The sequence below is a fragment of the Heteronotia binoei genome, chromosome 2 (assembly GCF_032191835.1).
Source record: "Heteronotia binoei isolate CCM8104 ecotype False Entrance Well chromosome 2, APGP_CSIRO_Hbin_v1, whole genome shotgun sequence".
Taxonomy (NCBI): Eukaryota; Metazoa; Chordata; class Lepidosauria; order Squamata; family Gekkonidae; genus Heteronotia; species Heteronotia binoei.
This window is the reverse complement of record NC_083224.1, coordinates 125,413,918-125,428,324: the sequence shown is the minus strand read 5'-3', so window position 1 is coordinate 125,428,324 and position 14,407 is coordinate 125,413,918. Positions and strand designations below refer to the sequence as shown.

At 45.1% G+C, this 14,407-nt stretch overlaps 1 protein-coding gene across 1 annotated transcript in view; it reads left to right on the top strand.

Moving 5' to 3' along the window:
• Positions 1–8,267, top strand: part of C2H1orf141 (chromosome 2 C1orf141 homolog) — a 73,831-nt gene extending 65,564 nt beyond the window's left edge. Inside the window, exons 9-10 of the mRNA XM_060231979.1 lie at positions 2,005–2,197; positions 7,146–8,267. Of these exons, the coding sequence (XP_060087962.1) occupies positions 2,005–2,197; positions 7,146–8,174 (1,222 nt within the window). The 3' untranslated portion in view covers positions 8,175–8,267. The remainder of the gene's footprint in view (positions 1–2,004; positions 2,198–7,145) is intronic.
• Positions 8,268–14,407: the final 6,140 nt, after the last annotated feature.

Below are 14,407 nucleotides of genomic sequence, written 5' to 3'. Positions count from 1 at the left end.
AACCATTTCTTAGGGATTAGAATAGGAATGCCTCTCAAAATATAAATTAATTTTGGAAATATGCACATTTTTAAAGTATTAATTTTCCCCCATAATGACAGGGTCAAGCCCTTCCACCTTTCTAGATCTGTCGTTATATTGGTTAATACCCTATCTAAATTAATCTTAACTAGCTGCGATAGATCGTTGGGCAAAAAAAGGCCTAAATATTTCACCTGCCCTGTTGTAACTGCTAACTGGAAAGAGCTATAATCTAAACTTCCACGCCCTAATGGCATCAGCTCAGATTTAGACCAGTTTATTTTATACCCAGCTAACTTGCCGAAATTGTCAATTATTGTCATTACAGCTGGGATAGAATGCTCAGGGTTCGACACAAACAGCAATAGATCATCTGCGTATAAAGCAAGTTTATATTCCAAACTCTTAAATTTAATCCCTATAACGTCCTTAGATTTTCTAATGGCTGCCGCTAAAGGTTCAATACCCAAATTGAAAATAAGAGGTGAGAGAGGACACCCCTGTCTCACACCGCGATTTAATCGAATAGGAGGTGATAAATTATCATTAATTTTTAATCGGGATGATGGATTATGGTATAGTAATTTAATCCATTTTATCAATGATTGAGGAAAATTCAAATGTGATAAAACCGAAAAAATAAAGTTCTTATGGATTGAATCGAACGCTTTTTCAGCATCCAAAGAGATTAGCGCTGAGTTTTCCATAGAATCTCTTTGCAGATCAATTATGTCTAATGCCAACCGGATATTGTCCTGCCCATTTCTGCCGTACATAAATCCTGTTTGGTCTTTATTCTTTATTGTGTTGAGATGGCAAGGGCAGTCCCCTGCAGAAATTAACAGAAGAGAATTTTCTGCCTTTAAGATAAAGAACGGGATCATGGGAAGAGAATTTTTAAAAGGTTGTAAAGATGTTACATTGTTTCTAACCAGCATTATTAATGTTCATTTTCAAAAAGAACAGAATCACTCATAGCTCCACCCACCTCTAGGAAGGGGGCAGGGGGGTGTCATGATCTGAGGCCCAGTGCAGCCTAGAGGGCAGGGAGAAGCCTTCCTAGGAGTAGATACAGGGGCCTACATCTCCCAGGATTCCTTCTGTCCCTCTGATTGGGTAGTAGAGTTTTGGAGGGACCCAGAGGGGGCGGGACCTGGGAGGAAAGCATAAATAGGCTTGGCTGGAAAGGGAAGTTGTTCTCTCTGGGAAAGGCTGTAGGAGAAAAGCAGGAGGAAGGTTCCCTCACTCAGAGGGTGAGTCTTTAGTATCAGAGGAAGGGAACGTTTATTTAGTTGTGTTAGGGCTGTTTATTTCATTATACCAGCTTTTACTGTTTATATAGTCACTGTGCACTAAGAAGTTTTGCAACCCACTTATTGTTTTGAGCACTTATAATACATCTCCTGTTATCGTTAAACTGCCCGGGTCCTCACGTTTCTTTGGTCACAGTTCAAAGGTTTTGTTAAAAAGGAAGAAATAGGGGTTGGGTGGGTGCTCTTGGCCCTCCCAGACAGACCTTTACCAGAGTGGTGGCAGCCAGTAGAAGCCCCTTTCTGGTCTCCTGCTGTGTGATTTTTTTGTGTGTGGGGGGGGGAAGGTTATCAAAGTCTCTGCAAATATGTATATATATATTGTGTTATTTCTATGCAATGTTACCCTCTTCCTCAAACAAACAAACAAACAGAAAACACTATTAACAGGGTGGGTAGATCCTGAGGGTTATGGATGGAGTTTCCATGGTCATGTGAAGAGGAAATCATGGTAAAAAATGGATAGAAAATAGATTACTCTTGACTGTGTGAAATCTCTGTTCACAACAAATTGCACCAGTAACCAATTAAGAAAGATGACACCGGAGTGGAATATAGTGACCTGACAGAAAGTGTTAGTGGAATAAATAAAAATAAATCATGTGGTGACAATTGGTATTATGAGCCTTTATTTAAATGCCAGACATCCAGTTTTTATTTGTTTGTTTTAAAGGAAATACATTCCTCTGGATGAAACTGTAATGCCTGAGGGAGAGAGGATTGAGACAAGTACCATTGACTCCAAGGACAATGTTTTGAAAGAAAAGGAAAGCTTCATCCCCTTGAGCATCGAGGATGAAATTGAGAAACCAAATGCCAAAATAATCCAAGTTGACTTGCCAAAAGCTAAACCACTGACTCCAATGGTAATATTTTCTCTCCCCATCCCAAATCTCTTTATATGCTAGTAAAAGTTATTAATATAATGCTCAAAACAAGTTGCACAAATAACTCTCTCATGTTATATGCTGGTCACAGTGACAATACGCCTTCTGACACTTGCCTAATCTGCATATATTTAACATAGCATGTGGCCATTTTCTTAGCAAAGTAGTTAAAGTACTGCACTATGCATTTCTGCATAATTTACAACAGGGTCTGAGCCATGTTGCAACTCAGGAATCACACACTAAAGGCAGTGGAACTGACAGTTTCACAGTTGTTTGGGGCTAACAACCTTAGCTAATAAAGCTACAGAAAGAAGGATATGGGAGCATGATGTAAATCATGTCAGCAGCGATTGCCTTTAAGCTGGGCATAAAGGACCCTGAACAAATTATTCTAGTGATGTAAGTGATGCCACAAGAGAGAGGTTCTGGTAGCACTCAACAGGAATTCTCTTCATATATAATTTATTGTCTTTATAATATCTTGTAATAACCTTGCAGTTTGTAATAAAAACAAAAACCAGGGCTTTTTTAAAAAGCAGGAATGCACAGGAACGCAGTTCCAGCTGGCTTGGCGTCAGGGGGTGTAGCCTAACATGCAAATGAATTTCTGCTGGGCTTTTTCTACAGAAAAGCCCTCTGTGAAACAATGGTGATGTCAGGGGTGTGTGTCTTAATATGCAAATGAGTTCCTGCTAGGCTTTTTCTACCAAAAAAGCCCTGATAAAAATTAATTTAAAAACTAGCCTGGTGTGATACAAGTGTATGACTTAGATCTGGGGACCCAGGATCTGAGGACCCTTGCAGCCCAATCCAGGCATAAGTGGCGACCGGCCATGGCGTAGCTGCCGTGCCGCTAGTTCCTGAGGACTTCAGCACACTGGAGTGTAAGGAGGGGAGAGGCATAGCTTGCCGTGAGGGAGACAGTCGCCATGGCAACGCCGCTGACGTAGGCACAAGGGAGGCGGAGGCAGCCAGAGGGGAGGGCCAGCCCAGCCACCCCCCATTGGCCAGTCCTGGCGCATTCCCCACAGCTCATGACAGTCAGGGATGGGAAGAGGTGACCCCAGAGAGGCTGATAGCCATCCCCAACCTGCCCCCAAACAGAGAATGGAGCCAATGATGAGTAGACCATCACAGGCAAAGGAGAGACGTCCCACCAACACAGGGAGGGAACAGGAGTGAACCTGGGCATGCACGCACGAGAAGCCTGGCTTGGTTGTGAGGCAGGGGTGGGGGCAAAACAGGGCTGCACGGGACCATGGAGAAGCTGTCAATCCCCTCACACCCTCCCACTGTCAGAGACTCTGCCAATGGCAGGCAGACAAACAGGAAGTACCAAGTGCAGGAGGTCATAGACAGCAGCTGGAATGTGTGTCTGGGAGTGAGCAGCCCAGCAGCAGACACTCCCCCACCCAGAGACCCCTTGTGTTCCCCTGACGCCCCCTGCCATGTGCATGGAACACCTCGCCCAGGGGCCGCGGAACTCAGAGTGCAAGTGCATCAGCTGCAGAACTCTGAGTCCACTTCATCAGCCCCCCTTAGTGCCCTGCGCATAACAGCCCTGTGGGGTTGGGTAGGCTGTCAGCCCGGGGAGGCTGAGGCACTCCCCTCCCCTGTCCAGCCATGCGGGGGGGCGCGTGGCGGCTCATAGACCGTTCCCCCCCAAGTCTTCCCAACCTCCTAGGCATTCCCTCGGAGAGGCCACTGACGGGGGGGGGGGGGTGGTTGCCCAGGGAACGTGCAGCAGATGTCAAGCAGGAGAGACAACAGAGGGCACAGCTCAGACTTTATTTTTCTGGAACAGAGTGCAGCAGTCTCCCTGGTGCACACTGGGTAGTCTCGCCGTGGGTGGGGCTCCATTCTGAGCGGCAGGCAGAAACAGCTGAGGGAGTGGGGGGGGGGGTGGAGCGACACACGTGGAAGCCTCTGTATTGGAGTCCCACCTGCAAAACAGAGATAGAGATCAAGAGCACCTGCAGGGGGGGCGGCTGGAAGAGCAGGCTGCATTCTCTTAAAGAGATAGTCTCTGACCCACCTCCCCGCAAAGGGGCAGCTGCCACACACACACCGTGCCCTGCCAGGGGTTGGGATCGTGGCAGAGGGCAGACCAAGGGAAGGGAGCAGGCAGCAGAACAGGGGAGTGGGGTCAGCAAATGCCCCCTGCTGGAGCCCACTGCCTGGTTCAAGTGCCAGAGACGCTCGCACACCAAGCGGTCGAGAGTGAGGGGAGGGGGAGGCTGGGGGGGACAGTGGAACTTAGCCAGCCAAGGGCTACAGTCCTCGCATGCAGAGCCTCCGGAATCCTGGATCCTGTGGAGACCTGGAAACAAGAGCAGTTAGCCCCAGGGGAGAGACTTCTCTCTCCCCCTCGCAAGTCAAAGATACTGTCAAAGCAACCGCACAGTGCAAAACCAGTCACCAACTTGCCTGCCTGTTCCTCACTCTAAGTCTGTATGGCCGGGAGCTCGCTGACAGAACTTCCCACAACGTGCTCCTCACCCTAACAACTGAGTTGTGCAAGGCCAGGGCGGAAGTATTTCTAGAAGGGGGGAGACCACGATTGGGTGCTGGGGAGGGGGCTCGTCAGCCTGAAGCACAAGGGGATTGGCGAGGCAATCACGCTGCTCCCTAAGGGGTTTACGAGCTTCCGCAGCGGCGGAGGCAACCTTTGTTTTTGGTTTCAACGAGTGCCTATGGGACATGCCGCTATTTTTGCTGGCGTAAAGTTGCACCTCTCGGGGGGGGCGTGTCACGGGCCAAACTGCTCAGGAAGCTGCCTAAGCCTGGCCGTGCCCCCAACTCCACCCCCTCCTCCGCCTGAACACCATGCTCCGCCTCACTTCCACCCACGCTCGAGCGTAGCCCTCAGGCGCTGCTGCCCTCGGGCGGAGTGGCGCTCGGGTGGCCCCCCACCCACGTAACTCCCCCACACTGTGGCAGTGCCGGTTGTACGTCGGTGCAAACCCTTCCTGCGCCCACATAGTGGCTCGTCTGCTCCCAAAAGACTTTCCGCCCCCACCCCCCTCTCTGGATTGTGCTGTCAGTCTGCCAGGAAGCTTGATGGTGACATTGGGCTAAGTCACTTTCTCTAACCTATTTTATAGGGCTGTTTCAAGGATAAAATGGAGGAGGGGAGACCAGAATACACCCACTGAACTCCTTAGGAGGGTAGGGTAAAAATACACTAAAATGGTAGTGGAAAGTGCTGTCAAGTCACTAAGCAACACCCAACTTACAGCAACCCTATAGGAGTTTCAAGGCAACAGACAAATAGGGATGGGGTTTTTTTGCCATTGCCTGCCCTTTGCTCAGTAACCCTGGACTTTCTTGGTGGTCTCCCATCCAAGTACTAACCAGGGCCAACCTTGCTTAGCAGCCAAGATCAGATCAGGCTAGTCTGGGCCATCTAATAAGTCAGGCAGAGCCGCATTATGACTTTTGTGAGCCCTAGGCATATTTTATAATAATATTAATATTAAAAATTAATTTTAACTTTAAATACTTAAAATTATTTTTTTCTGTTTTAGGCAAAATTTAATAGATTTCTTTGGGCTCTAACATTTCATTTTTAATGATGTGAGGAAAAAATCATTTGATCCTACAAGTTATTTTTTTCTTCTTATGATTTAAAAGATATTAATTTTTTTGTGGGCCCTAAAAATATTGTGGGTCCTAAGCACTGTGCCTAATGGATAAGTCAGATGTCTAAAAATACAGCAAAAGACCAACAGGAAAAATTCTTACCAATAATAGCAATATCAAGAAAATCAGAACAGAAACAGGTCCCTGGAATGGCAGCATATATATGTCCAAAATAAAATAAATAAAAAACCAGAATATCAAAATAAACAAAAAAAGTAAAAATAATTTGTTCAATCTAATTGCAGAAGTGAAAAAGGTAAGTGTTCAGTCCCCTCTGAAAAACTGGCTGCTGAATCTCCAAGGGGGGAGGTGAGTTCCAGAGAATAGTGTTAATAGAGGAGAGTTCTGTTTCTGGTGTGTCTGGAGCAAAGCTTCATTGGCACATCTGAATGCATATTTTTATAACTTCTAATTGTTTCAAAGAGAAATATAAAATAAATGTGTGTTTATTTTTTAAATTAAAGAACAGAGAGAGTTCAAGTCTATGGGTATGTTTGCACATACTAAATAATGCACTTTGTAACTGGATTTTTACTGTGTAAGAATGGCAAAATCCACTTACGAACAGTCGCTGTGTGAAAGCACCCTATGACTATGCATACGCAAGAGGGGAGAGGAAACTACTGAAAAATACTGTTGACTATTGACTTAATTGTTGCATCAGCCTATGAAACAACACCATATGCTTTGAGGGGAGGATTCGGATTCTGAAGGCAAAATAGTGGCATGTGTCCTGCCACTAAATACACATTTCAAAGGCTGCTTCCTTTGCTGAAATCAATTTCAGGTAGCTTGTGTGTGTGTGTGTGTTTTAAATTAATTTCATGATCAATGCAATCCCACCATTTGCTCTATTTCAATTACTTGGGTCACCTGCACTATTTTACGTCTAAGGAACTGAAGCACAAGCAAGCACTTGCAAATTATCTTTCATCTTGTTGCCCCACAATATGAAAAAAGCATTTCCCAGTCATGTGACTCTGTAGGGGGAAAATGGTGGTGGACTTAAAACATACTTCAGATGCAATATATCTGTTCATGGGTAATATCAAAATTGCAGGATGGTTGAAATGCATGTGTTCACCCACTTCCTTTCATAACTACATTTACAAACCTGATACCAAAAGTACATTTAAAGCTGTCTGTTCATTTTTCACAAGCACAGCAACTAGAGGAATGAGTCTTAAAAGTGCTTTCACTTGCATGTGCTATAGCCTTCTTATTCCAATTTTGTTGAAATATGTTTACATCTCTTTTCCCTCACCTTCCCTTCTCTCTCTAGAAAATGAGTGAAACACATCCTGTGTTGTGCAACAATGAAAGATATCTGCAAAAACTTATTTTGGATAAATATGTCAACCAGTATGGAGATAAAGGGTTTTCTGACACATGTGTGGTATTTACACACTTAAATCCAATTCTACAAAACAACTATAATGAAACCCTCACAATACTTCAAAGTCCAAATTTTGCTTCTAAAGTAACAGCAAAGAAGAAGAAAAAGCCCACAACGTTCAGCATACGCCAAATCCTCAGTGCTGAGGTTTCATCCAGAGAGAAAAAACATTGTAATCCCATGCATTCTCAGATAGGGAAACCAGTAGGGCAGAAAATGCCTGGAAGCTTCACTAATGCTAACAGACCCATTACAAAAGAAGCTGTAAAAGAAAAATATGTTTCACAGCCAATTCATAAGAACAAGAAATATGAATTTGTAGTATGCGGGGTGCATCTTAAAACTGATGTATACCATGAAATTGTGTCAGCTGATGGGATTTCAGGAACCAGATCTCAAGTCCTGGACTCCTTGGACAAGTCCATAACTCCAACTGAAGCAGTCCCTAAGAAAAGAGTGCTTTTTGTGGACTACATACCCATTTCAAAGCCAGTTAAAATATATACATATGGTGACAAACTCTCTTACGAGGACTCCTCTCTTCCAGTTAACAATTACTCAGTAATAAATGATTGCACAGAAGGCATAGCAATCAAGAAAGGCCGATCTGATGTTAACCAGGATGCTTCTGACAAGAAAGCCTTCCTGGATAAAACCAGCCTGGATAGCATGGAATTTCCAGGATCCTGCCACCCATTTTCATTTGAAGATGACAGTGAGATATCAAGCAGTACAATATCAACATTCTCATCAAAAGGCTTTCAAACAGAAGTAAGCACTACATTTAAGTCCCAGAAGGGAGAACAGCAACCAGTTATATTATCCCCTTCTCGAGTTATAAGCATACCAACCGCACAATGTGATGCCTCTGAGCCCAACAAGGACCTGCCTGTGCAGAAGATTATTCATCATTGATCTAAAGTGGTGATCAGCACTAACTTCTGTCTCTGAAATGGATTTTGTGTTGTTTGTATTTCCTTCTGTCGTGTTAGTAAAACTAGAGAATAATTGCTTTGTCCACATTTGTTCCATGGTGTAGTCCATAACTGGAATCAGTGGCAGAAGATATCCATGTCAGTTTAAACACAACAGTTTATTATTAACAATACGGACATTTTTAGTCTGAATATCAAGACTGGGCTTGAGCACAGGGGGACAAGATGGAGCCCTGCAGATCTTGGGATCCCTAGATGTGAAATTTGGCTGCAAAAATAGTTGTGGGGGGTCAGATATAGGTTGGAGCCATGATACTGGAAATGGATGGGCTTGTATACTGCCCCTGCACTGTTTTGCTGGCTAGAAATGATTTTCTAGGTTGCTTTTAGTCCCTGGAATGGAGAGAAAGGACAGTTTTATTTAATTTCATTTATAACTCACCTATTGTCCTAATAAGAACCCAACGTGACATACAATAATTTTCCTTTCTACATTTTATCCTCATAGAATCATAGAGTTGGAAGGGACATCCAGGGGCATCTAGTCCAACCCCCTGCACAATGCAGGAAACTCACAAATACCCTAAATTCACAGGATCCTCATTGCTGTCAGATGGCTATTTAGCCTCTGATCAATTTCGCACTACACTTGTTCCGGGTAGAGAACCCTTTTGCTACAGGGGCTTCTCTCCATTTTCTCACAAGTTGCCCTGGAGCTGCAAGTTGGCGCGCCACTATTCTGCAGCAAGCAAGATCCTCTGACAAGCGGTTCCCACTTGCTGTGGCATAGCAGCATGCCAACTCACAGCTCTGGGACTTGTGCAAAAACGGAGAGAAGCTCCGGTAGCAAAAGGTCTCTCCACCCAAAACAAGCATAGTGCGAAATCGGTCCTAAAAACCTTCAAGGAAGGAGAGCCCACAACCTCCTGAGGAAGCCTGTTCCACTGAGGAACTGCTCTAACGGTCAGGAAGTTCTTCCTAATGTTGAGCCAGAAGCTCTTGATTTAATTTCAACCCATTGGTTCTAGTCCTACCTTCTGGGGCCACAGAAAACAATTCCACACCATCCTCTATATGACAGCCCTTCAAGTACTTGAAGATGGTGATCATATCACCTCTCCAAGCTATACATGCCCAGCTTCTTCAACCTTTCTTCATAGGGCTTGGTCTCCAGACTCCTCACCATCTAAACAATGTCTACAGCATTCCCCTGATCCAGCAAGGTAGTCACTTTCTCAAAAAAAGAGATCTGACATGGTTAGTGTGACATGACTTCTTGTTGAGAAACCCATGCTGGCTCTTAGTAACCACAGCCATCCTTTCTAAATGTTCCAGGACTGATTTGTTTGATGATCTGTTCTAAAACTTTTCCAGGTATAGACGTCAAGCTGATGGGTTGGTAGTTACCTGGATCCTCCTTTTTCCCTTTCTTGAAGATGAGGACAACATTTGCCCGCCTCCAATCTTCTGGCACCTCACCTGTTCTCTGAGAATTCTCAAAAATAATGGCCAGAGGCTCAGAAATTACATCTGCAAGCTCTTTTAGTACCCTTGGATGCAGTTTTTCTGGCCCTGAGGACTTTGTTTCATTTAAAGATACTAGTTTATGTACTACCCCTATGCTGATCCTAGGTTGCAACTCCCTTTTCTCATTATATATTGTTCTTGCCATGTTGAGCGCTGTTTCCCTCAGAAGAGAAGACTGAGGGAAAGTAGGAATTGAGCAGTCTCGCCCTCTCTTCATTACCTGTTGCAATTTCACTTTCCTGCCCTCGCAGCGGGCCTACCATGTCCTTGCTCTTTTTCTTACTCTGAACATAAGAAAAGAACCCTTTTTTGTTGTTTTTAGCATCTTTGGCCAGCCTAAACTCTTACTGAGCTTTAGCTTTCCTAACTTTTTCTCTATAAGCACTGGTGATTTGTTTATATTTATCCATGGTTATAAGGACCTCCTTCCAATTCCTAAAGGAGTCTTTTTTATTTTTCAAGTCTTTAGAGACCTGTTTATGGAACCACCTCGGCTTCTTTAGGCTTCTTCCATTTTTTTCTGTCATAGGAATCATCTGTGATTGCGCTTTCATTATTTCACTTTTAAGAAACTCCCACCCCTCTTGAACCCTCTCCTTCCTAAGTATTTCTGACCATGGGATTTTACCCAGCATAGTTCTAAGTTTGTCGAAGTTTGCCTTTCTGAAGTCCAACCTATAAGTCTGACTACGTACAGCTTTTATTTTCCCTAAGACTGTACATTCCAGCTGATTATGTACCAAAAGTGACTGTGTGAACAGACACATATCGTTGAACTGACTGCTTTCCAGCTAATTGTGTGCCCACATCTTTTTAATTCTTCTTCCTCTGTTATGGGTTGTAGTAGACCTTTATTGAAAACTGAAGAAACCTTGTATCTATTACATTCATACTGCCTCCCAAACCAGTTACTCTAACATTTTGTTTCAATAATTCTTTTTTAAAAAAATCATGAACTAGCAAAATGCCCATAAAGGTGTGTATATGTTCTATCAATGGGACATTCCAAGGGCCCATTCATGTGTTATCAAGACCCTGTGTCCACCATGTTGCTTGTTGAAAGACATGGTCTGGCAGGTCATGTTCAGAGAGTAAATCCTAAGCACTTGAGGCCTGATTTGGATCAGGACCATATTGCATGGGAACAGAGGTTTAATTCTCCCCTGTCCCATACAAATCATTTTCCTAACCTGAAATGGTACTAGAGAGCTGCTAGCTGCACCACTGGAGAAACACGTGTACTGACTTTTTCCCAACGGCATCAACAGCTCCCGTGAATGTTTCAGATCAGGGAAATGGTGCTAGGAAAAGGGTTAAGCCCTCTATTCCTGTTCACTGGGGTCCCAATCTCCAATTAGGCCTGCACTTGCCTAGTAATTAATTGAGACCATCTGATTGAGAGGATGTGTGGCAGCCACATGTGAGGTGACACAAGGCCTTTCTGATGTGAACTGGCCATCAGTGAGAACTGGCCACCCTGTATAAGGGGTAGAAGGCCTGAGCTAGGCTATTGGTTTATTAAGGTCAGTATTGTCCACTATGACCAGCAACAGCTCTCCAAGGTTTCAGGAGGAAGCCACTATTTGATTAACTGGAGACTGAACCTGGGATCTTCTATGTGCAAAGCAGATACTCTGCTCCTGAACCGCAGGTGTGTGAGCCTTCAGGGAGATGGAGGCTGGAAAAGGACAAAAACCAGCCAGCAAAACCCCTCAAGAACCTGACTGGCACTGATCTCCTTACAGGCCAACAGCAATGCAATCATGCAAAACACACATGGCTCCCTATATATTTTTAAAAATGTTCAGGGTAGGGATGCCAGCCTCCATGTGGGACCTGGGGATCCCCTGGAATTATAGCTCATCTCCCCATTACATTGACCTGTTAGTTCCCCTGTTGAAAATGGATGCTTTGGAGGGTGGTTTCTATGGCCCACTGAGATACCTCACTGATGTCCCTGTCCTTTCCCAGGCCCCATCCCCAAATACCCATGAATTTCACAGCCCTATCCCCCCCATCACGCACCAGAGATCGGAGGGACCTGGCAACCCTAGTTCAGGGAAACCCTCTTCTGTGTCATTACCTCATGTGTTTTTGAGCCCGAGGCCTTTGAGGGAGAACTCATTGCGGTCAGTCCTGACTAGGGCTGTCAGTTCCAGGTTGGTGGAAAAATCCTTGAGATTTTGTTATGGATTTTGAGGAGGGCAAAGGAGGAGCCCGAGACTCAAAAAAGAGATTCCAAGAGCCAAGTGAAAGAGGATCACCTTCAGAACCAGGAGTGCAGAACATCCCTGGTCCAGTCTTAAGGCTATCTAGCAAAATGGATGTAGGTAGTCTAGTCTGCACAAGCCGCTGTCAGTTCAGAGAGTGAAAAAGACTGGGCCAGCTATACAATGACCTGACTCCACTATCCTTTATATATTATTATAATAAAAGTCCTTTTGTGGTGGCAAAATGGAGCACCATGATTGGTTGGGACTGTGCTGCATCAACCTTTGACCCATCAAATCATCAATCAAGAGTACTTATGTAGGACATAAGTACTCTTGATTGATGATTTGATGGGTCAATCTATGTAGGACATAGATTCAGATTCACTAGGGCATGCACAGAGTGCCAGATAGATTTCCACTAATCCAGATCACATAACTCATTTGCTCTAACCTGCCTTGCACTTCTGTTACATTTAAAGTGTTACCTACAAAGTATTATATTTGCAGGGCTTGCTTAAAGTGTATAGTACCTTTTCCTATGGATTCTAGGCCCAAAGTCTGGGAAACAAAGAACAATAGACCTCTATTAGAGTCCTTGCTAAGCATAATAGATATGAAAGGAAGCACATTGCATATCACAAAGCACATTTCTCTAGCAAGAGAACGTTATCAAAGTTCTGTTAGCATCCTTTGATAAGGAAAGCTTTTCTCCCTACCTCAGGGAGAATCCCCTAGCCTGAAGAAGCCATCATGCCCACACAGTAGAGATTGTACTTACTGACACATTTTTTAAAGGAACACCTAACCACAAAGTTCCGTGCAGATGCTAGATGCCAGGAAGACGGGAGATTGGGAGTAGAGAACAAAGAACTCCCTAAGGAATTACCCCATCCTGAGAGAGATGGGTTTATTTAAGCCAATGAGATACCACAAATCACCAGAAGCAAGAACTTTGTAGCCAATCAACTGAATTTCCTTTGTTTACAGGAAGGTATAAAATGATTATGTTTTTAAAGGAAAGTCAAAGGAGAATGAAGGAAGGGGGTGTAAAGGGCTGTTTTCCTTCTGACATTAGTGTGAAAACAATAAAAGAGATCTGCACATCAACTCTTCTGCACCTCTGTTGTTTGGGAAGAAGGGGACTTCGTCTATGTGTGACACTTATGTGCCATTGGTTGAGTCTGCTTCTCTTTCCTGCCTGAGTGGCTGCTGCTTGGCAGCCAAGCTGATTCTGTGAATAAACAGAACCAACCTTGGTTCTGGCAGTTTCTGGCTCTCTGCTGTCTCATTGGCTGAGCTGCTGTCACACTGCTTTACACAGGACAGAAACAAAGCCTCTCCTCAATTGGCTGAGGGAGGAGGAGAGAGTCAGAAAAAGCCCTCCCTTGATTGGCTGAGTGCTCCTCCCTATCCTCCTCTGGAAGGGAAACAAGGGGGGGGGGATGGCATCCTGTAGCAGCGGACCAGAGAGGGGGGGGGGGAGCAGGAGACAGAGACGGATTCAAGTCCTGTGTTTAAGAACAAAGTTATCAGAGAGAGTGTTTTGATCTGAAAGCTACTGCTAAAGGCCTCTGAGGGAGAACTCATTGCTGTCAGTCCTGATTAGGGCTGCCAGTTCCAGGTTGGCAGAAAATTCCTAGAAATTTTGTCATGGACTTTGAGGAGGTCATAGGAGTTGGGCTTCAGAGTGGGGTCTGTCAGACCCAGGCTCTTCCTGTGGGAGCTGACTGGGTGATTTCGGACCAGTTACAAACTTCCTCACCTACCACACAGGCTTGCTGTGCAGATAAAACAAGCTACTTTGCCCCCCCCCCCACCACTGTGGAGAGCGACTGTCCTTTTCCTACCTAGAGGCTGCAGGGAGGGGGGAGGCAATAGAAACCTTAACTCAGAGGGGCAGATAAAGGGAAGGAGATAGGGCCAACTTCAGGTTAGACTTCCTGGAGATTTAAGGGGTGGAGCCTGGAGGTGAGACCTCTCAGACAGGTGTGATGCCATACACTGCACCCTCCAAACCAGCCATTTCCTCCCAGGAACCACTGTTACCAATCTCCAGGTGAGGGCTGGAGATCACTCAGAATTACAACTGCTCTCCAGATGGCAGAGATCAGCTCCCCTGGAGGTGGGGGGGGCACTCTCTTGGGAGGGAAGACGGGGGGGGGGGCACTCGCCCAGAGCCTCTTTCTAGAGCCCTTTTATTTTTCTCCACAACCGCCTTATTCTTAGTGTAGAATATTTTTTTTGTTAATTTATATTCCGCCCTTTCCCACTTCAGAACTCGGTTCATGAGCAACAGAGCGCTGGCTCGCCTATATCTGACTGCGCCTCCGGAAAGCGCACCAGCAAAGCTTTCCTGGGTACTTCTCGGAGACCGAGTCCCGCCGTTGCCCCAATAAAGGCGCAGCCCATCTCTCCCGCCGAGCGGCAGCCGCTCTCCATGGGCGCATCCCTCTCTCGGCTCGGCCCAGCCCCT